Source organism: Parambassis ranga, chromosome 20, assembly GCF_900634625.1.
Source record: "Parambassis ranga chromosome 20, fParRan2.1, whole genome shotgun sequence".
Classification (NCBI taxonomy): Eukaryota; Metazoa; Chordata; class Actinopteri; family Ambassidae; genus Parambassis; species Parambassis ranga.
In genome coordinates, this window is record NC_041040.1 from 8469069 (window position 1) to 8493011 (window position 23943).

The 23943-nt window shown below is 41.9% G+C and overlaps 1 protein-coding gene across 2 annotated transcripts in view; it reads left to right on the forward strand.

Moving 5' to 3' along the window:
• The window catches only part of ahrra (aryl-hydrocarbon receptor repressor a), a 54536-nt gene extending 31014 nt beyond the window's left edge, over positions 1–23522 (forward strand). For both annotated transcript variants that reach the window (XM_028433490.1, XM_028433491.1), the window contains exons 4-9: positions 9344–9462; positions 14131–14220; positions 17408–17546; positions 17641–17774; positions 18925–19130; positions 20720–23522. In XM_028433490.1, coding sequence (XP_028289291.1) covers positions 9344–9462; positions 14131–14220; positions 17408–17546; positions 17641–17774; positions 18925–19130; positions 20720–21857 — 1826 coding nt within the window. In that variant the 3' untranslated portion in view covers positions 21858–23522. The remainder of the gene's footprint in view (positions 1–9343; positions 9463–14130; positions 14221–17407; positions 17547–17640; positions 17775–18924; positions 19131–20719) is intronic.
• The last annotated feature ends 421 nt before the right edge of the window (positions 23523–23943 follow it).

Below are 23943 nucleotides of genomic sequence, written 5' to 3' on the forward strand. Positions count from 1 at the left end.
TATGCACGCAAAGAGAGAGCGAATAGTGATCCAAACACTGGCACATTGTTGTTTCACTGAACTCCACCTCTAGGAGTCCTACCCCTTTTGGCACCAGGTCACAGCTGCACTGCACAGCTGACCTACCCCCAATTTTCACATGGTTTTGACTCTACAACTTAGCAGCTCAAAAGATTGAGGAGGTGATTGTCCTTAAACCTGCCGAGCTTATTCAGCTCATCAGTGTAGTCAACAATAATCATGTAAGGACAGAGAGCGTCTGGTCGGACTACATTAGACAGAAAGCTTGTGCAGCTGATTTGCATTGGAAAGTTGAGTCATGTACAGATACAGGCTTCACAATTACACACACAAGAGACTCAAGTGGAGGTAAATGTCTAAATAAGGGCTGTCAATGGCAAAAAGAAATTAATCATTTGTTTTTAGAATGTTCTTGACCAATGATTGAGAGAAAGCTCCCATGATGGCTTCTCCATGCTGAGATAACCTTGATGTATTGCACACATCCAGCTTCATGCAATGTGTTCAGTATTCCCTCTAGAGGGAGCTTGGTCGAGTTTGCTGGCAGCTTTGCATGTGCAGCGAGAGAAATAGTCATCTTATCCAGAGTGACAGCCTGTTTAGAGAGGGCAGACAAGTCAGTGTTTGTTTACACTCTGAAAATCTCCTCAGTTGGTTGGGAATTAAACATAACACACACATACATATATATACACTTGTAGCATCACGCTAACACCAGATGCCAGGAAGTGGAGTGGCGACTGAGTGGCATCTGCAGCAGCCCACCATGCGTGACTCTCGCCTGACTTTGCCTCTTTTAGCAAGCTTGCGTGATCCCACAATCATTCCCCAACAAGCTCTCTACCCTGCTATATCCTTCAGTCACATACACACACATATATAGCAACACACATATCGCCTGCTGAGCAGTAGTACTGGGGGTATATGTCCGCTCTCCCTGTGCCAAATGAAGTGATCGGAGCAAACACTACTAGTACAAACAGGCTTGGATTAAAGTGTACTGATGACATGCAAGGGGCACAGATGGGGGAATGTGGGCAGTCACGATATGACAAAATATCTCGTTGTACCTCACTTCACCTGTTCGTCCCAGAGCTCACATCTAGAGCAATGGGGGAGGTTGATGCTGGACTGATGCTGCAGTAAGGGTGAAAATGTTTCTGTAAACATCACTTGTTTTCTGATCACTCGTTTTATTGATATATGAGTGTTAAGCTCTTTTTTTGCTGCAAATAAATCTGTCTCATCCTGTATTGTGGTTTTGATGTGAAAGCAGCTGAGGTGCCTTGGGGATGTTTCTACAAACATCCAGTGTTTGCCTGCCACCCGGGCCTGATACACAGGGGTGAGGTGTTAGGAGAAAGATAATCAGATTACTGTTGGGTTAGCGTGTTGTTCAGTGAATTGGCTCTGTCAGAGGCCAAATTGTTGTGTGATATTGTTGGCGAGAAACGTGGGAGACGAGGCGCTCGTGTTAAAATGGAGCTGACAGGTGATGCTAAGTAAAATCAAATCAGACTGAAGCTGTAAGAGTAAAAAAATATCTGCTATAAAACTGACAATCAGTCCCAATGTTACATATTTTTATAAATTAAAACTACACAGGAATGAGAGCTAAGCAGAGGGACGAAAATAAAGTAAGAGAGAGACACCAATAAATACTGCATTCTGCTATTGCACTAGATTACCTGCTTCACAGATTGGTCCTGGTCTCTCTTACACACACACACAAATACACACAGGCACAGCGGACACATAACACCTCTCACAGTGTCTACTGATTGACAAGTTAATGGCTTTCATGCATAAAGCATGATCAGCATCATGGCTATCACTTGATCCCCCTCAACCCTGGACACATTAACCACCTCACACCCATTTAATTACACATCGGTGGGCCTTTCTGAGTATGTGTGTGTGCGTGGTGTGGATTCAAGCAGTCGCTACAGTATGTTTGTGAGTATATTTGGAGTGTGTTTGATGTGAAAACTGAAGGCTGGAGTGTTGCTTTAGGAAAATTCTCTCTCTTCTCAGCTTAATAAACTATAAGAAAGAGCATTAAACTTTAGGGAAGTGCAGCCACAGAGCTTCGGACATAAATAGAACATTTTTCAGATGTATTGTGGTGAGTGAGATGTTGTAAAAGTATATCTGTGTTGTATTCACTCCTCATGTGTTGTATTGTTAGCAGTGGTAGCATTAATATCTCCCCTTAATGACAGAGTACAGCTAATTAGAACAGTAATTGTGGAGCTTTATGCTTTACACCTTGAATTAGAACTCAACTCAAAGCACTTCTTTCACTCTGAGTCAGTGGTTAGCATTTGTTTAGCATTGCGTGCTACAGCAGCATTAGTGTAGTTTCCTTTCCATATGGATTCAGCCTGAGGGACCATCTGCCCATTATTATTTGCCTCAATGGGCCGAAACGGCACCATAATCTTTTTAACAGATTACCCTCTTGTTATAGTGAGGCTGTATGGATGAAAGGAGGAAAAAAAAACTTCTAATAGGATCTCTGGTGATTCCACTTTTTTAAAAATATAAAAGGTGCGGTTCTTTTTCCAGAAAACCTGTTGAGTGTTCTGTTTACAGCGACCGCAGAATGAAGTGAGGATTTCTTTTCCCTCGCCAACAGGGAAGAAGAATATAAGAGGGATCATCTGAGGCTTGTTGTACTTCTCTTTCCCTGTCATTTAGAATTATGTGTGACACAAGTTGGCACGCAACACAAGGAACTACCATTTGAAGTGAAGGCTCATGTAATGCTCCGCTCACCTTTATGTCTGTTTTTTTGCCTTCCTCCCTACCTCGCACAGGCATTCAGCAGGAGGAAAATACAGGGGTAGAAAACTAATAATTATGTGAGCTGTTTGACTTGTCTGAAGTTCTTTCTGCAGAAAGAAAGGCAAGAGAAACAAAGGCATGGGTATCCATAAATAGATACAGGAATGGGCTATACAATAAATCATTTATGGCTGGTTGTTTTATACATTGTCAGTCAGATGTGTATTTGAGTCTAGAGTTTAATGGCGGGAGTTTACTGTCATCTTATTTCCCAGCATTTTCAGTAATTTTTCTTATTAATTTAAACAATAAATGCACCCCTTATGGCACATCTGTTTTTAAGCTTCTTGTTTGTTTATAAAGCACGAGAGGTTTTCATTACAAATTTATCCCTAATTAAACTCAAAATCAGCAATTTAGGCTTTCATGTTCACATTGAACTTTACAGTTTAAAGGGTCTTTAAGTTCTTGAACTTCTCACTGCTCGTGAAAATTGAGATTGTGCAAGCACAGAAATAGACGGCTGGTGCTTTATTGTGGCCAGGTGGGGGGTTCCTGAATGCAACTTTTATTAACCACCACCAGCTCCTTGAGAGAGAGAGAGAGAGAGAGAGAGAACGAGAAAGAGCGAGCAACAAGCCTCATCAAAACAGGAATCCGAGGAAAAGCTATTTCTAGGGTCGCCACGCAAACACATACATGCATGCAAGAGCTGATGCCTCTTACAGTGGATCTGAGATGTGAAGGTCAGATACAGCTGTATGCACGCTATAGAGATTGCATTAAAAATCTGTTTTATCCTTAGCCTACTGGGCACTAGCAATCTACAAAGAAGTGTGGTAGTAGAAACTGTCAACATATCACGGCGTATGGAAGCAGCACTTGATGTGAAAAGACAAGGAAGTTTCCATATCCACCAAATATACTTTCATATATATACATTTAATCATGTGAGTCATGAGTTTGTATCCTGAGTTTAACCCCGCTGAGAAGGCCGAGCGGTGGTGGAACATATCACATCCCCAGCAACGGCCAGGAAAACTGGAGCATTTTGTTGTCCTCAATTAGAAGATACACTGTTGCATTCATTTGGTTATAGTCAAATAAAAAAAAGCTTTCCTGTATAACTGGCTCATCTCACGCAACACATGCCTGAATGCAGCCTGTGTGTGTGTTTGTGTGTGTGTGAGGGGAGCACATGCATTTCATTGATTCTCAATGGGCCTCCATCCATTTGCATTCTGTTAGTTTTTCTAATTGTCTGTATAAATATTGCACCACATTGAGCTTATGTTGTGGTTAATTTTCCCCAGGCTTGAGTGTTTGGACAGCCTGTTTAGCTGGCTCTGCTTCTGTGCCTTTCAGCAGATTCATCAGAAAAGCAATTTTCCCCAGCAGACAAACATCACATATAAAACACGTGTGCCACAGTCAGTCATGTTCTCTATTTTTAGAAGCAATTAGATGGATTTTAGATTATGATTGCAATAATCGTCCTTCATTGTATGTGTGTGAAGAATACATGGCGCCAGTTTTATGATGCACCATGCAGTCAAGCTATATACAGTAGCTGTACACAGTCTGTGGAGAAGTTGCTGTACAAGTCTGTTTTGCCCAGGGGCTCTTGTGTGGAGACACATTACTCCTGTACAACATGGTGACTGCTTGCCAACCAAAACAGAGAAGTGGAAACAATTGAGTTTACATCCTGATCTTCATTCGGTGATCCCATTTGCTTTGTCATAATATCACTTCCCTTCTACTTCAGTATCTAGGCGCACAACCAAGGCCTTTGTTTATGTTCTATTCAGGAATCAACTTTTTTTTCCTGCTTAGAGACACGGCTTCCCCTCAGCAGCTCTACCCACAAAAAAAAAGAAAATCACTCATAATCTCCTCTGAAAGATGAATATTTGTAATTCCTGCCCCGTCTCCAACAAAGCACTTTTTGTGGATGTTTTTTTGTTAACAGACAAACGGGAATTACTCTAAATCGTTCCATCCCTTTTAAATGTAATATGTCACAGTGGAAATAAAACATTCTAATGTAGAACAATATGGGAAAGATTATGAATCCTGGTTTAATATTGGTATGTAGGATGATTAAGCATCAAATTGTGTACATCCAACAAACTGGCGCAGCATGAAACTAGTCGAAAAATCTGCTCTTGAATGTTATGAAAATGTCAAAAACTTTCTTACAGTAAATCCTTTTTTTTTTTTAGCTTTGCAAAAACAAGAAGTCAAGGGTTGGATTTGGACCGAGCAAGATCCGGACATTTGATCTGTGGCATAATGAAGTATTAGCTTCCATTACAGTGCAGGCTCAACCTTTTTGCGGAGCACCATTGAGCGCTTGCCAGCAGTCATCAATATTTAACAGCTGTTGCTATTATGAAATTCTTTATGGGCTAATGTGGCTCGCCGGCTTGCACGCAAGGCCTTGGCTGTCGGCCAGCAGCCTGTCAGGAGGAAAAGGGGGGGAGATTGACAGACGGCTCGCTCGCGTGACAACCAGCCCTTGATCATCCAGCTTCTCTCTCTCTCTCTCTCTATTTCTGTGTGTGTTGGTATTGCTCTCTCCACTCTGGATTTCCTGTTCAAGACAGACAGAGAGAGAGAGAGAGAGAGAGAGAAGGAGGTGGGAATAGGCAAAGGAGGTGTGGCACTAAGCCAATCCAACCTCTACACACACACAAACATACACACACACACAGTTTTCTCAACTCACGCAAGCCTTGTAGGAGGGGAGGAACTGCTGTGCTGCACAGCCCTCGCATGTTCAGGTCTGGAACTCCTCTTTTATGAGCCAAACACACAGCTGAGGATCAGCTGCCAAGAGATGGTACCCATGCTGCACAAATGGGACCTGTACCAAAACCAAAACACACAGTGTGTGGGTAAAGAAATGTCAGATTATTAGTGTTTTTCACATCAGAATAACTCAGTGGTGAAGGTACTCACAGTGCCGAAGTGTCTCCAAAGTGTTACTGTTATATCATCGCATTATTATTACATTACATTAGAAACATCATCCTGATCTAAATATCACTTAGCCTGTCATGTTTTATATATAAAATCTAAGTTAAAAGCAACTCTAGAAGTGAAGCAAATGCTGTGTCATCTATTACTTATTTATCTCTTAGTACATTAAATGAATTTCTTTCAGAATATTATATATAACCAGTAGTTAAATATAGCAGTTAACTATTTATAGTTTGGATTATGTTGTCCGCTTTACCCTCTGCTTCCAGTTTAACAACACAATTTAACATATTGACGTGAATGTGTCTGTGGATGCGCTCATTCATCCAGGTCACAGTCATTTCCAAGAGTTTAAATCGAGGCAACTGGACTCAAGGATTTTGTTTTGAAGATGTTTCGCAAAACTGAAGAAGCCACTCAGGGGAATGGAGAAATGTCTTCAAAACAAAATCCTTGAGTCCAGTTGCCTCGATTTAAACTCTTGAAAATAATGACGTAAAACACTTTTTTAGGTTTTCCCTTTTTTTGCAAGAATAGTTTGCTTTTGCCAGAGATGTGTTGCTGGTTTTGTGGTGCTGATAAACAATCAAGAAAAAACCCTGTGGTATAATAATAATATAAGAATGGCAAAGACAGAAGCAGCCATACCCACCTGTTTGACTCAGTGTGCAGTAGCATGCAGTCTGGTAGATTTCGTGCAGCAGCTGGTGTTGTGTCTACAAGCAGCTGTGTATGAACACTTACCTGGTCCTCACTGCACATTTACTCTGCACAGGAACATGACCTGGAGTATTATTTGCCATTCAGTTCAATACGCATGCTACCCCTTGTACTCACGATTTATAAATCACTTAATGCAGCTCTCTGTAGCACTTTTCAACATACTGTCATGCCATCTTTGATTCGTCTCTAATGTACAGGGTTGTATTAAAATATTAATTTCTGCATTTTTCATCATTTTGTGAGACATCCCTTTGTCTTTTATCCCCATTATCCCCAAAATGGAAGCACGTCAGTGACACATGATGAATCCTCAGAGACATTGTCCTTCATATTTCACTCTTCTCTGTCTTTACAGAGGCTGTTTTCTTCTTCTTCATGTTTTCTCCTGATGTTCTCTTTGTTGTTGTCTCTTTTTAGCTGTTCTTGGTAAACCAGGAGGAAGTGGCTTCAGGGAAGGTGAAAACATGCACTCTGATTGTGACATATGCACATATGCACATGGCAGCTCACCCCCTACAGGCTGCAGAAAGTACTACCTGATGGATAAGGGCCATGTTCAGACCTGATTAGTGGCAGCAAGTTTTGTGAAATTATTTTTGAGAATAGAAAATATTAGAACTTTTTTGCTTTACCAGAAGCACAAAATGGCACCTTTCTCTTTGTAAGCACCATTGTCACTCCTACAGAAAGTCCTGAAAAAGTTGCGACTTAAGTCACACTGTACCTTAATATATGGCGAGTGGTCTTAATATTTTGTACACTCAGTGAAAGTGGAAAGAGAGACCTGGCTGAAGGAGCTAGACACTTTCAGCCTCACCCTTTGGCAGCATCCACATCCCGCTAGTTGTCACTTTTTACTTAACACCCTGTCCTCACAGAGAGCACATAAACGCCTCGCCATTACCTACTATGTTTTCCTTTTTAGACCAGCAAGGGAGAAAATAGAGGCAAAGAAAAGCAAACCCAAAGACATGAGCGGCGATGAATAAAGCCTGCATTGTTGGCAGAGGAAGTGCCAATGCCGATAATTAATCATCCCGCGTGTTTGTCTTTCCTGACGCCGCATCCTCTCCAAAAGCTGCCGTAAGAGAGAAAACAAAAATACGCGAGGCGTTGAAGGAGGAAAATGAAGACGGTTATTAGATTCATTTCCCTCTGCAATGGTTTCCACTGGATGGATGGCGTTGGGGTGATTGAACAGAATGGTTTTGTGTGTGTGTGTGTGTGTGGCTGTCTGTCTGAATGTGTTTGCACCTTAGCGGAGGTGATGACAAAATACTTAACATAATTACTGCTTTTATGACGCTGCCTGTCAATGCTCTCATCAGCAACAAAACAGTGTTTATTTCCACTTAAGTAAAAACCCTCTGCAGCTGCATAGGGTGGACAGATGATTATATGTCAAACAAATGAATCCAGATAAAATGTATAGATGGAAAAATATATCAGAATCAGAAATACTTTATTAATCCCAGAGGGAAATTGCTTGCGCATTAGCTTTGCGTGCTTCAGAGTGGATTTAAAGAGGGGACTCGTCCAACATCACAAAATCGGTCGATCGCCTGCAATGCCAAGCCGAACAAAGGAAGGATGGAGGGATGGAGGAGGAGGGTTGAAGAAGCATGCATGGAGGGGGAAGGATGGACAGAGGACAGGGGATGGCGGAAGGATAAAGAGTGTTGATGAATGGAAGCTGTCGTGGGAGGGGGTTGGAGACTTTAGGAAGCATTTTAGAAGATATACATATATACTTAGTTTTTCATAATGACACTATGGTGTGTGTGTGTTGCGTGACTAATCTGTGCCTGCTACCGTGAGTGACAGAGCGAAGGGCTGATCTCTTGTAGTGAGCCACATGCCCCCTGACAGCACACCCATAAGAGAAACACGCAAACATGCCTCCAACACGCAACGCATACGTCACCAGTGCATATGTGATAGTTCAGCACGCCACACTCGTATAGGCTAATTGCATGTGTACACACACTGGCATGATAAAAAAGTAGGCCTGAAAGATCAGGAATATGTGTGGAGGTTGATGGAGCGTGACTGTTGTGCTGTTTGGTAGATTCTGCCAAAGCACAAAGGAGCAGGAGAGCGATTCAGTTGAGAGTGTACAGTGTGTGTAGAGGAGCTTACAATTAGAAGTGTCACTTTTTTATAGTCCATCTGTTAAATATAGCAGGACCCCACTTTGATCCATTGTGTCCACTGCACAAAGGGGGCAGAGGTCAGCTGAGCGGCAAAGATGAAACTTGTGATTCTGTCACTCTTTTGTGTGCTGTTAAAGCTTTCGTGTCTCATTTTCAACTACATGTCACTTGTTAAAAACATGTTGTGCATTTGAAGAAAATAAGGTCATTTCTGCTGTAGAAATAAGCCTGTTAGGGATAAATCAAACACCCCAAAGACACTAGATTCTGCCTGTGAACTGTTCCATGTACATGTGGCTGTATCGTGTGGGAGGAATCCCGTAAAGTCCTGAAATCCTCTGTTGTTTTGTCTTGTTAGACCTGCCCACCGTGCAGGCTAATACCTGGCATTAGAGCAGTGCAAAAAAGGAGACTGATATGTTTAATGTGTCCGCCACATGTCTGAGTGCTGGTCCTGCTCTCCTTCACTGCTGTATCAGAGGCTAAGAGGAGGCTTGCCAGACATACTTGGGAAAACAGAACAGTTATTGTTGTCACAGTGAAGAGTTAAAGTGAAGATTTGCCCTGTGACAGATAGGCTGGTTGTTCCAGACCTTGAATGTCAGCACATACCCTTGCAATAAGGATTCAGAATGCCGATTTACCCAGTTTCTTCTCTTTCTTCTTCTTCATAGCAAACCAAGAGAAGACCTGCAGAAAGCACATCATCAGCACAACATCCTCTAACGCTGAACCCAGGAAAGAGAGCCTTCCACTGGGGACCTCAGTCAACGAAAGCAGCCTCCTCCTGGAAGTAAGAAAGCACATGGCTACTGACTGTATATGTGTGCGTGATCCCTGTTCGTGTTAAACAGAAAAAAATTACATTTATGCAAATACTGCCCTCGAGCTGTTTTACTAATATTCATTTTTACTCTACGAATGATCATGTTTTTGGCCGCCATCTCCCTGAATGAAACGCTCTCTAGTTTGCATAAACGTCTGAGTGAGTGACTTGGAAATTTGAGATGGAGGAGGGTGGTGATGGAGGGGGGGATTTTTTTGTGTATGTGCATGCGGGTGTGCCCTCCGCCCTTTGCCCTGACCTCCTTTACAATGCTATAGTGTTGCGTGACATACGGGTGAGGCGGAAGTGTCAGAGCTGATGAAGGAGGTGGGGACTCACACACCCTGGCGGCTTCAGCAGCCAGTGAAGTGTGTACGTGGGTGTCTGAATGAATGTGGTTGTGTGTGAAAGTGAGCAGAAGAGAGTGAGAAGAACACACCAAGCCTGTCAACACTAATCAGTGCAAATAGAAGATTTGTTTTTCACTCACTTGACCTAAGACCTTTAATCAGATTCTAACAACAGATTCATTAGGAGGGCCTTTATTTCACATTTGGGGGAACAAATAGCGCGTGACAAGTAATTTCTTGTTATTTTGACATCACACTGTTATATTTGGCGCTGAGCACTCATGCACACATGCTCATGCGTATTTTGGTCGTATTTTACAAGATACGTTGTTAAATTCCCGGAAAGGTCTCAGAGCAGAGGGGTTGTCACAACCAGACAGATATGCTAGCATGCTACATGGGAATTGCTCGAACATCAGATCGTTGTTACACACTCTGCATCCTAATGGCTCTCTGTCAAGCAGCAAATGTTGATGCTGATCATCACCAAACAGCTCTGTAGCTCAGACATACATGCACAGCAGAGCTGATCCACTGATGCTTCTGTTAATGTGTTAGGTTTCTTAATGGGCCGATAAGTGATGTGCTGTCTCCCGGTTGCGTGACTTAACCTGCAACCAGGGCCTCATAGTAAACTGTGCATTAGTTGTTATGGTGATGGGATCCCAAGAGAGGGAAGAGATGGATATTTGTGTGTGTGTCTGGTGGGATTGCATGTCTTTGTATGTGTGAGCTATGGCATGCATGCTTATGTATAGTGTGTTTGTGTATGTGAAGTACTGGTGCATGTGTCTGTTTGTGTTCAAGTGTTTGAACAGTATTGATTTAGAGGCCAATACCAAGAGATTTTATTCTAATAGAATATATTTTAATATATTTTATACCATATATATCATATATATATCATTATATGTCAGTCCATCCACGGTCCTAGCACTCAGTATCACAAAGTCCCATATTATTATAACCCCCGTTTATGTGGGTGTGTGTGTGTGTAGGATGTGGGTGTGTCCCTTGTGGCACAAGGACTCCATGTTTGTCATGACCTCCTCGTCACTTCTCTCATCTCACTCTGACAGCACAGACAGCAGGAAAACATAAAAAACCCTGTTGAAACAATGTCTACACCTCCACCACCGCCTCTCACCCACCTTCTCCTCCCCACCTCCCCCTTCTGCTCCCCTGCTCCCAAACCAAGTGAACATATATTTTATTTTTGGGCTCTGCGTGCAAAGCACCTCTTAAGATTTGTAAGTCAAAGCTTTTAGTCTCCCAGGGGCGGTTATGGGAGCCGGGGGTGTTGTAGTTGCAGATATGTGGTGGAGCGGGCCAGCAGCAGGTGCCTGTTTCCATTACCTAAAGGCTTTAGTATGCAAGGAACTGAGGGAAATGTGAATGGAGAAAACATACAAAAACAGCATGCAGCACATGGCAGCCAATATCAAGACAGTATTTCTTTCTTTCTTTCTCAGGAGAAAAGAGGCTGTTTAGATCACTCATACATGTAGCTGCGCTATTCCTGCATAAATGAGGGGTGTTCCCTTAATGTTTTTGGACATGCTAAAAACAAATGTGCTATATTCATCCAGGCATTTCATTTCGAAAAGCCAATTAAAGTAACCAACCCTACAAAATATACAGTTTTTGCCTTTGCATACCCTTTCAGGTCACAGGTCTGGGGCTTATTTGTTCCAGAAGAATAAAAATGTCAAAGTACTTTAAGTAGAAAATAGGTTGCAGGAATTTACTGTGGTATTTCAATGACTTGGAAAAGGAATGGAGAAAGGTGAAATGGCTAAATAAACCTAACACAACATGTAAATTATGCCCTTTTTACGGCCTTGTAGGACCTCATAAAAGCAACATAACATTCCCACATATTTAGGACATTTTCACATTCATTTCTTGGACATGTTCTGCAAAGTTTTCCCCTGCGCTCTGTAACCAGACAGCAGATTTATGGTAAAATAAATGTTGATATCACTGAATACTTCACCTCATTTGATGTGGCTGCCCAGTCAGTGTTGATGCTGATTAGTGACAATTGCAGTTTATAAAATCTAAATGCATGACAGAGGAATTGTGTTGCCCTTTATCAAAACCACAGCCTATAGATATTGATTTATTGAGCAAATATAACAACAGAAATAGTGATGTTTTTACATCCCACACCTTTGTGCATGTTCCCACTGCTGGAACATAACCCTGAAACCATAGAGGATTTCTTTCAGGGCTGTTTGCAGGGGTACTAAAGGCTGGGGCTTGATGATGTTTTTTTAAACTCTGCTTCCCATCCTGTTAACTCAGGCTGTTGCTGTAACTGTTCTCATTTGCTGCTCGTTCACCTCAAGAGTCACATTTTTTGTCGGCATCAGAAAATAACTTAAACAACATGCATCACTATCCGGAGGATCAGTGACATTACTGGTTTCCCAAAGACCTGTAAAAACTGTTGCTTCTGAGTCTTAGTTCAGATATATAATGCTAAAGTGGATCCTTTAATTAGATAAGTGCTATCACAGCAGTAAGCTTTACAGAGTTCCTAATCCATCCTTAGACATGTGGTTTTAATCCAGTGAAGATCCAGAATGCTTAGATTCTTAGTTTAATAAGCAGGCATTTTTGATTCATATTTTCATCACAGACTTGCTGGATTTGGACAAAACACACTGTTTTCATAAATATATTTGGCTCTGACATGCTGTGACCAGATGTTTGTGACGCCCCAAGTGCCCTTTAGATTCAGCATGTTAGAAACTGTATCATGTTATTTTGATCCATTACCACACTGGCTTCATATGAAAGGAATCAGAGTGTTTTCAGAGTGCCAACAGGTATACAGATCTTTGATGTGTAGGAGCTTCCCCTCCCCATCATGAACATCATGAACATGGGCCTATTGGACTTGTCAAACATCATCTGTATCTGTACCTCTGAGACTGTGACTCATCCTGCCTTCTTCACTCCTGTCATCATGCTTTCATATATGTTTTCTGACATCATCGCATCACAGTCCCGATATTGTTCTCTCACACATGTGCGCTGTCGCAGTATGACTTTAACTAACCTTTCAGGGTTTCAGGGCTACAAATTGCTGTGCTCACTGAGAGTTAATTTGGTCATATCAGGGTGCAGAGCATTACACCACTCGCTAAGGCTATCAGATCACTGTTGGGAGAAAGTGACAGAAAGAGAGAAGGAGACATAGGAGAAGATATGAGTGTGAATTCAGAGGCCACAGGGATGTATACCATGTAAAACACACACACACACACACACACACCAGGGAAGACCTGCATAGTCTCGCAGTAAAATAGAGGTGACAGACTCTGGCAGCAGCAGTCACGCAATTCAAGTAGCCTTGCAGTTGTCACGCTATCACAGCTGTGAGCGCACACACACACACATACACACACACTGGAAAAGCTCTTATGCATCTCCTTCCTGTGCTTTTTTCTCTTTTTTATCCCCTCTCACACTCTTGCTTCCCGTCCATCTGTCCATCCTTCCTTATTTGACTGAAACCAGTTATTATTTAAAGTTTTTTTCTTCTTTTTTAATCAACACTTGTCTCTGTAAGCTCTGCTGGTCAAACACATAATTCCCCCTGGTGTGCGTGGTTGTGTGTGTGTGTGAGTGTGCAAAGAGGAAAAGTGAGAACGAGAGCGCGTTTGTGTCCGGAGTGTCTTTGCTTTTAATCAATGTGTTTGGTATCACAAATCAAAGCGTGTTAGCAGTCAAACAGACTCACTTATCAAAGTTTCTGACTTATGAAATACATAAATTTAAAGCAGAACAAAGTGGTGTGCATGCTGTGTACGAGTTATGTCCTTTAAAAATACCACGATTCTAGAAAATGTTCTAAAATCCTTTAAAAGCAATATTATGCATTACAAATCAAACGTTTTATTTGGCTCACTCTGTAACTAAACCATCTGTCTTTGATTCCTTCACCCGTGTTGTATTATTCTATCTTTTGTTCCATTTTTACTGTTATTTGCCATTCTGAGAATTATGGAAAGAATTATATAAATTGAACATTGCCCTATAAAAAATCTGGCTAATGTCAAACGTTTTGGCTGCGTTGAGTCCCTAGCTTTAAAAAGTAATTGTACAGTATGACAGTTGGGTCCCATATAAAACCACTGGACTGTGTTATGTTTGTGCTGGATAAGGTTGCAGTGATATAATCAATAAATGCAGTTGACTGCGTTTGTTGCACTTGAGTTTATTTAATGCTCTAATCACTGATCATCTGTGTGTGTGTTTGTGTGTGTTTGTGTAGTCTCTGACAGGCTTTGCCTTGGTGGTGAGCTGTGATGGGATGGTCTTTTACGCTTCCTCCACCATTGTGGATTATCTGGGATTTCATCAGGTGAGTTATGTTTCTACAATATTATTAAGTACTGTAGCAAGTATAAGATGTATAAATATAAAATGCAATGACTTTTAGCAGCTCCAGTGTTCTGTGTAAACACAACAAAGTCATTTAAATTTTTTCCAAATATAAATCTTCTAGCTGGTCAGAATCATATCCCAATTTAACATATTTCTAACAAGGTGTCAGTCATCCAGCGGCCTCCAACCTGAAACCAATAAAATGCCTTATGTTTCACTTATTATGGTTTTATGTACCACTAAAGGAAATTGGTGCAAAAGTAGTCAACCTTCCCAAAAAACTGCTTATTAATTAAAATGTAACATTTTGGCTTGTTACGTTCCCCTATTTAAAGCATTTTGGCAAAGCTAAGTCTTATTTAGTATCTGAATAAAAACTCTCAAAAAAGAAAATTATGACAATATTTTTGTCCTTGCACAGTAAAGATAATATTTTTTATCATCAGCTGCTCCAGTGACTAATGTTAACTGTTCCCACTTTTCAGTGCTAAAGTCAATAAATCCACCCAAATAGTGTCTGATGTCAATTGTGATTCAGCCTATGCCAGAGTAAGCAGCCTTTCTCTCAGTCCGCCTCCCTGCTGCCTGATAACTATCTACAGGGCAGAGGGAACCCCCTAAGTTACAGCTAAGAGGCCACAGAGGGGTGAAGACCTCTGTTTCACCCTAAGACACACTCTGTGGCTGTCTGCGAATGTGTGTTTGTGTGTGTGTGGGCACTGATAAGTCACCAACGGTTTAACTTCCTTCCTCTCCGGCAGCCATACCCAGCCAGCCGTTAATTATGAATGATATCAACATGGGCTCGCCTGTCCTGCGATGCTGAAATCATCCCTCTCCTTCAAAACCATGAATAAAGTGCTTTTCACTGTTCAAAATCCTTCCTTTGCCCTTATGTCTACTCATGGGCACACACACACAGACACACACACGGTAGAAATTCTTCTGCTACAACGCTCCCACTTGGCTTACAAGCAGACAGGGGCAGAATCCCAGCGCTATGAAATCGACATGAAAACCAAAGTGGTCTGAGAGACCCTGCCTCAGTGTGTGTGTGTGTGACTGTGTGTGTTTGGACTAAGGTTGGCATGGGAACCAGCAGAGACAGGCAAAGGAAATTAAACCGTTAAGGTACATTTGTGTGTTAGCAGCTCAATCAACAGTTTTTAATTTAGTTTTTCTTTTCTTCGTATAATTCCCCTCCTTTTCTGAGGTTGGCTACTGTTAAATTCTACCTTTAAGCTGTTAAGTTCTTCACTGTTTGTGAGGTTCATCCTCTGGGGAACATGAAAGTCACTAGTAAAAAAAATCTTATGAAAATTTTTATCAAATTTGGAAGGTTTCATAATGTCTCATGCTGTCATAGTGTCAGATGTTAACACGATTCGTGCCAAAACAAACACAACTGCTCCGTTGTGTGTGCAAGAACTTGGCAGCGACAACATGTGAGACAATTCCTTCATAACGCCAATCATGGCACACCAATATTTTTAAATGAGAAAAATGCAAAAAACATACTTTACATGCTGAAGAGAAAGAAATGGCATCGATAGGCAGGCAACAAGCTTGGTTTTGGGCCAAAGCATCCCAGCATGCAAAGTGTTTCGTGTGATAAGGTTGTGTATAAACAACAGAAGCAGGAAAAAATCGGTGTTTATCTATGCACACAATCAAATTTCAATTCAAATCAGGTATTTTTCTCTGGCTTAGTCAACACAGAGGACTGAGCAGCAGCATCAAAGGAAGTTCATAATGAATATGTGTTGACCAGTAATTCATGAAAATAATGTCTTTAAATACTCACAGATTGTCATGTTGCATTTCAGACTGTCATCAAAACATTCTCTTGGCTTTTCCCGCATGTTTAATTCTAGCAAATGAGCAATCGGTTGTTTTTAAGTTGCATGCTTTTCCTCTAAGCCCTTGACAACATGTCGCATAATTCTGAGCCCACAACTGTAGTCAGAAAGACACTTATCCATAATATACCACAGAAAAAAAATAGAAAAGAGAAGGCTTCACTAAGTAGCACCACAAGAAAGCCCCAGAGAAGAGCACAAAACCTCCACTGTCCTTTGATCCAATTTGTTACTGGGGCAGTTAGCCTTTGAAGGTCAGTGAAAATATCACTTATTCTCCATTTTTTTCCCTCTCCTCTTCCTTTCTGTGTTTTTTACGAGAAACATAAACAATAGTCACTCGATCCGTCTGTCTGCCTGACTGCCAGTAGGGAACCAAACCACAGGACGAAGCGCTCGCCGAAGACGGTGGGAACAGATTGTGTTTTCAGAGGCAGGCGATCAAAAACCCTCGCGTGCCACCAGTGTGGAAATTATGGAGAGAGGGCAGGGAGGAGGGAGAGAGGGAAGAGGAGAAGGTTGAACATTTTAGTGAGGAATCTGTCATGGAATGACAGAAAGCAAAGCTATTGCTGGAAAAAAAGAGAGGGAGAGAGAGAGAGAAAGGCATGACGAGAGAGGGCTGGAACCCGGTTTGTTCTGTGTGTGTGTGGATGGGGAGGGGAGGCTGGGTTGGACTGCTGTTCAGGAGCTGGTGTCACGCAATGTTTGACAAACACAGCTGCCCTCACTGGCCCTGCAGCTGCCCTTAAGACTGTAACTGTACTGGGTAAAAGTCTCCTGCACAGTAATATAGATGTGTGATTCCACTGAAACTGTATGTATGAATATGGTCCTTGTGTGTGTGGTGGTTTCCTCTGGCAGGTTAAGTCTATCTGAAACCCCCCCAGCTCAAACAGCAGCTACCAGCTGCACTGATCCAGTGTCACTCTGCGCATGGTGCTCATGTGTTGTAATTTTATCCAGCAGCCACTAGTTGATATATTTCTAGAAACGATCGTTACACCGCAATAAATAAAACAGCTTGGTTCTGAAAAAGTACCGAAAATGATGTCCCATCTTTAGCTCCTGCAGCAGTAAACTGTTAATAGCAAGCGAACCAGTTGGCAGGGATTGGTCAGTGTGGTACAGAGGTCCCTGCGCACATCTGTGTGAGGGGTATTGCTTTTAAAAGATGCTACCTTCAAATAGTTTTAAGACTTGACTTGACTTTTGTCACTTGAGATGACAAAAAAAGTCTAAAATGAGAGATCTGATGGACTGAAAAAATCTTTTATTCATTAGATTCTAATCTGCTTCCCACAGACTGACGTGATGCACCAGAACGTGTTCGACTACATCCACATAGACGACCGCCAGGAGTTCAAACGCCAGCTCCACTGGGCCATGTGTCCTCCGCAGCATCAGGCGGCGTCGGCACACCAGGATAACCATGCAGGAGCTGGTGGGTGTAGTGGCTTACTGGGTAACAGTGTGTCCGGCTCAGAATGTCAACAGTAAAGTGACTTACAAAAAAATCTTTCTCTGCTGCGTTGCAGGTGAGGAATTTGTAGTGAACAGCCTGTTCCAATCTCCGGAGACAGGGGAAATTCCTCCTGAGCTTTCCTGCTTTCTCAACAGATGTTTTATAGCCAGAGTTCGATGCCTCTTGGACAGCACCTCTGGCTTTTTGGTAAGTGGTCTGAAACAGCTAAAATAAACAGCAACTTTAGTTTTCAATGCATTAAAGTTTACACAAACATAAAAACCCAGCATGGACCAAATGTTCGTGTTGCCCACTCACTGGGAGAAGACCCAGGCCTATAAAAACAGTTACGACCTCTTTGGTACTGCAAAGCCTCATTTATAATTGCAGTGTGTATAGTTATTCATAGCTGTATTGCAAGAAATTATAAGTTAATTGGGTGCCTGGACTGTGCAGCACTGTAGGAGCTTGGTTCATCCCTCATGGCTGTGACTAGAGTGGTTTGGAGAGCAGCAGTGGAAAACATAGAGGCCCTGATGACAGAGCAACAAGTATATGGGTTTGGACCATTCCATCAGGGTCAGTCAGGTTCACCGTCACCATGTCCGCTCTGGTTGTACTGATGTTGGCCGCACAACCGAAATTCTAGATGGTAATTCTCTGACATAAACTGGAAGTGGCCACAGCCAAGTAGTGAGCAAATATTGGTGAGATGCTTTCCTCATCAGTCAACATAATTACACGTAGGACACAAAAATGTGTAATGTAATGCACAGTACTTATTTTGCTGGCGAAAGGGAAATTCAATCATTTCCTGTTAAAAGATTCAAATCAGAACCACCAATTCTGTCGCATGCTTCAGCCACTGTGGCAGCAAAACGAGAAGATTTCATCAACTACACAAATTATTAGAGGTTAGCATGCTAATAAGCTATACCAAGATGGTAAATCTGCCAAGCTACCCCCAATAGCTTTGGAAATGGGTAAATTACATGATAGCCTTGTGACTGGTAGCATGTTGCTGATGTTAGCATTGATGTCACTGATGAATTATAGCAGCCTTTGAGAGCCATTAGTGTTGCTGCTGTGTCTGATGTTTTATTCTCTGACATTGTGCCTCCATTTTCACCATTTCAACTTGTGTTATGAGTACATCCTGGTACTTATAGTGACCTGGAGGCTGTTGCAGTATGTGCATTTAAAAGGTGTGCTTTGATACGTGTGAAATTTAGTCAATGTCGCAATGTTTCAGGACCCACTGTTTGAGACTGAGACTGTATATCCAATGCATTCTTCTCTGTATCAATCACTGGACGGTGTTCAAACCACTAAACTGTCCTTCCTTCTGATCTTCCAGACCATGCAGTTCCAAGGCCGACTGAAGTTCCTCCATGGACAGAAGAAGAAGTCAGCCTCTGGGGCTGTCATGCCCCCCCAGCTGGCTCTGTTCTGCGTAGCTGTACCCCTCTTACTGCCCTCTATCACTGAGATGAAAATGAAGAACATGTTACTGCGGGGGAAGAACAAAGGAGGTGGAGGGATTATCTCCGCCATGGAGCACGAGTAAGAGGAACCTCCTACTGTACGGTGCAGCATCTTTGCAGCTTTAGCTAGAGTCAGAGATGTATATTCACACTGTGGGGTGCTATATACTAATTAAAGGTCAAGCTTTTTCACACAAACTTGAAGTTGAGGTTTGATGCATTTTGGCACCTTGTTATGGCCTCTAGAAATTGACACTGATTTGCCTGATGGGGGATCTAGTAGTAAAGGTCAAAATTTCAGAGTTTGAAAGGCCACAGTATCTGATGATGTACTCAGCAGCTCATAATTTACACGGGGTGACACATTTACTTATACAAAGTCCATGATTGAAGTCTGAGTCTGTCCTCATGTGTCATTTATTAATTTTTGAGTCATGATATCAGCTTATTATCCACAAATAGCTTTATGAACACATATTTTATCCTGCGACCCATTTACCAACTCACACATGAGCCCTTTCCTCACCCAGCAGGCTCTGGTACCAAACCAAACAAGTGCTGGATGCCTTACCTGCGGCCAATTAGGAGCAAATACATGTCTCAGCTTGGATAAGGCCCCTTTGTGATTCATGCATCATTAACAACTTCGGAGAGGCCAAGAGTTGAGCTGTGGTCAGTTAGCAGAGCCCTACCACCCCCTCTGCTGTTCAGTCTGTCTCTGCATCATGCAGGGCAACAGTCTGGATAGTGTAGCAAGATACCAGTTACTCATAACTGGACAGAAAGAAACTGAAAAGCTAGTCGAGATTCAGTGTTATGTGTTTAAAAAAAAAAAAAAAAAAAGTCAAAGCTGGCATGTAAAGCACACATCTGGTTCTGGTTTCACAAAGAGTCCAGATAGCCAACAAAATTAAATAGCTGGACTAATTTGCCCTGAATTCTAAATTCTTGTTTTTTTTACTGAATAAAAGTCTGACAGCTGAAAGAATATACAACCAAAAAAAAAACCTCTTGATGTCATACACACGAGACATGGCGGAACAATTGCACAGGCAGTTCCTGTAAATTAGATGTAATTTAGCCAAAACAGAACCTGTGATTATTGTCTCCGCCCTGCTCTGTATGCATGTGTCCATGTAAGAATTAGATTTAAAAGAGGAGTAGAGTTTTTTTCTGGCATATTTTTGGTATGGTCTTCAACTAAGCAAGAAAAAAATGACTAAATAGATTTTATTTTATTATGTCTAACACAATTATATTAACCTTATTAATCAACATACAAATGTTACCACGTCACTCACTGGTCTACATTCCATTTAAATTACAGAAGATGTGTTATTTAAAAAGGAATCAAACCCAGAGGCTCAAGGTATACTTGCCATTGTCCTCCCTGTAAAATAAAGTGCGTGCCACCATTGATCTTTGAGGTTCTGGATGTTGACTCTGTTCTCAATTTTCAGATGAGACACATTGTGGAAAAGATGAGTCACTTTTGGAATGATTCTTTCGTGAACTAAAGTGAACCAAACCAAACCTCGATATTTATGCTTTGAGTCATCTGTCAGAAAGAAACACTCAGAATGTGGATGTTCCCATATGTGCTCTGGTTGAATACCTTATTCCTCTTCCTTGTTTTGTGACTAATTTTTCTTTTTTCTTATCTCTCAGTGAGCGTGGGGAACACCTCCGTAGACACTCCTTCAGTGGAGGAATGGGCGACATTACAGACCCTCTGCTCCTCTCCTGTCCCACTCCAGGCCCTAACCAGCGAGGTCACCACACTCCCTGGACCCCACTTTCCAAAGATAACCTCAAGTACCGCCCTGATGGTTACTACAACCAGGAGGAGCCCCTCAACTACTGCAAGTCCTCCATGACTCCACATAAAGGTCTCAGTCCAGGCGTGGGTGGCGGCTGGCCTCTGCGGCAGAACTCTGCCCCCCTAAGAGGGGGCCAGGGTGTTGGTTACATGCCCTCTATCCGCTTGAACAAGAGCAGCCAGTATGGGAAGCCATACCGCCTTTCACCGACCTGTCACAGTGGCAGAGGTGGCGAGGTGTTTGTCTCCAAGCTGTATGGTAATGTCCAGATTCCCTCAGATGCAGACGCCTACTGTGTGGACCTCGTGAAGAGCGAGAACGGCTACAGAGAATGCTACGATGGCCACCTGATGCCTGAGATGCCACCCATCAAGGTAGAGCACGACTCAGACTCTGAGAACGGCTGTGATGCATATGGACGACCCTGGGCTTGCCGTGACCCTGTGGCCATTGACCGTCGCTACAGTAACGGGGTATACGACCAGAGCTCTGGCCTGCAACTCAAATCGGAGGCAGATTACTATGACCCACAGTACTCGCCCTGCCAGCGAGGGAAAGCAGGAATCAGCCCACCATACAACAACGGCAACTATCAGAACTATGCAGTCAACAACAACAACGCACGTATGATGAAGTGCGACAAAGACTTGGGCAATAACAATGACTCCAGCCAGTTTAGTCCTCAGAGACTCTCTCACACGGACTCTCTATGCAGCAACCAATCAGTCAACCTCATGGACTCACACCTCTATTCACAGGACCCCCACAAGGCCTACATGCACCCGGACTACAACAAGCACAGCACATATGAGTTCAAAGGTCACGGCTTGATCCATTCAATCAAGCGGGAGCCCATGGACTCTCCGCCGTGGTCTGAGGGCGGCCACGACATCAGCCAGTCCATGATGGTCGGACCAAGGAACGTTATGCCCGGTGTGATGAGCACAGGGCACCACAAGTCCAGTCCCTACATTTACATGCCGTAAAGAGTGATGGGTGTATCAGTGACACATATTCACAACTCCCTCCCTCCCTCCATCTACCACACAAATCAGTGTGCGCTAAGCACACCGTCACACACGTACACCAGCATTACGAGGTTTTTAGGATTCCCAGGATGTCAGGTACTTCCTCTGTTGCATGAAGAGGTCACGAACATGGCTCAGGTTCTAGTGACAATCAGAACTAATACTTTAAGTCCAGTTTTATTGGTAGGTGATTTTACATTTTGTAGTTGGTTCCAAGCACTTTCGGATTTTAGGGACAAAATTATGTAAAGAAACACAATTTAATTTTGTGTTAAAAGTTGTGCAGACCTGGCTTTTTGTGGAGAGAAACAAAGATTTCGCTGTAAAAAGATGTATTTTCATTAGATTTTGTACACAGGAGAGGATGTATGGCTGCACTGGTGAGATGGTTTCTATGCATTGCATCAAATCACATTGCAGAGACTTGAAGCTTACCTGTTATCCAATGCAGCTGAAAACAAATCACATTTCCATTTTTGAAAACACTCATCAGTCATGCATTTGAGGACACGTTGGATGAATGACACCGCCAAATTGACAAACTGACAGCTTCAATCATCTTGTTCACCAGATTTTTCATGAACATTACTAAGTTTATGGTTGGTGCTTGGTGCAAAGTCCTTTCAACAAATTGGAAGAATGGACCAAAACATGTAAAACTATTGATTAAAGTTATAAGTGTTTTGTTTATTATACTAGCAATAGCCCCATCACACAGATACGGGCAGGGAAACAAACACTGTCTCACGTGACCTACTGAAGTGTGCATGAGCAAGGCACTGATTTATAACATGTAGTCCTTGCTTGAGGAAGGAAAATAAAAGTGTGAATTTAAGACTAGACTAGAATTGCCCTTTAAATTGCAGGATCTAACTCTGCCCTGTAGAACCTCTGCACTGGCCTGTGTTATTGATCAGTTGTTCAGATATGTGTTTTTATTGATAAACCTTTTGACTTTGAATCATGTTTGAGTGTGCACAATGAATCCATCAAACTTCTGTTGAACATACAGATCATATTTCTTTACGTCAAAGCTAATGTTGTACAGTTTAGATTAGTGTTTATTGATCAGCATTTCAGCTCCGTGCAGCCTCACATCTCACCGCATTTATGACACGTTTTCTTTGAATTGAATATACACTTTTCATGTCGTCTTTTACAATCCAAAAAGAAGAAGAAGAAAGAAAAAAAACAACAACAACCGTCGTCTTCAGTATTTTTGCACAAATGAATTAAAAAAGCACCAAATTGATTCAACGTCAGTCTCTTCAGTTCTGTGAAGCTACTGTAGTAGTTTCTAAGTTGCACTACTGGGAGTAGTTCAGTTGAAGTTCAGCCTACCCAGACAGTTTCTTTGTTTTTGAGTCGACACGCACAACTGTACATGGTGTCACTGTTTGTTTTTCTTTGTGTGTGTTCATTTCAATAAATGTTTGATGATTCGTATTTATTGTAAAAGGCAAAAGTGTATAATTTAAAAATGACAGTTTTGAAGGCTTTTCGGTTTTACTGACAAAAGTAAAAATGCCTTTTTTCTTGCTATCTTTTGATAATTGTTAAAAAAAAAATGAAAAAAGACCGTCATACTTGTCTCATGGAGGAGGTAGCTGCAAGGTAGCGAACACAGTGTGTATATACACACACATATATATATATATATATATATATATATATATATATATATATATATATATATATATACATATATGTGTGTATGTATATGTATATAAATGCAGTGTCTTCCAATGTTTCTACGTGTTTTTGCAAATGGGAGTTATCTATTAAAAGATCTTTCTTTATAAGGAAAATCTGATGTGTTTGTCCTTTTGTGATTAAATCAGGCACCAAATTACTGCCAGCTCGGTGGGCAAATGACAATAACATGGGCGTCTGGACGATCACAAAACAAAACTATAATTGTCTGCAGGAGCTAAGATTGTCAGTCAGTCTTTACACAGAGTTATCACAGAGCTCATGTACAGCATGATATTCTACTAACCTAATAATCCCCCGCTGTCATACTATATATGCTTTCCAGAGTGAA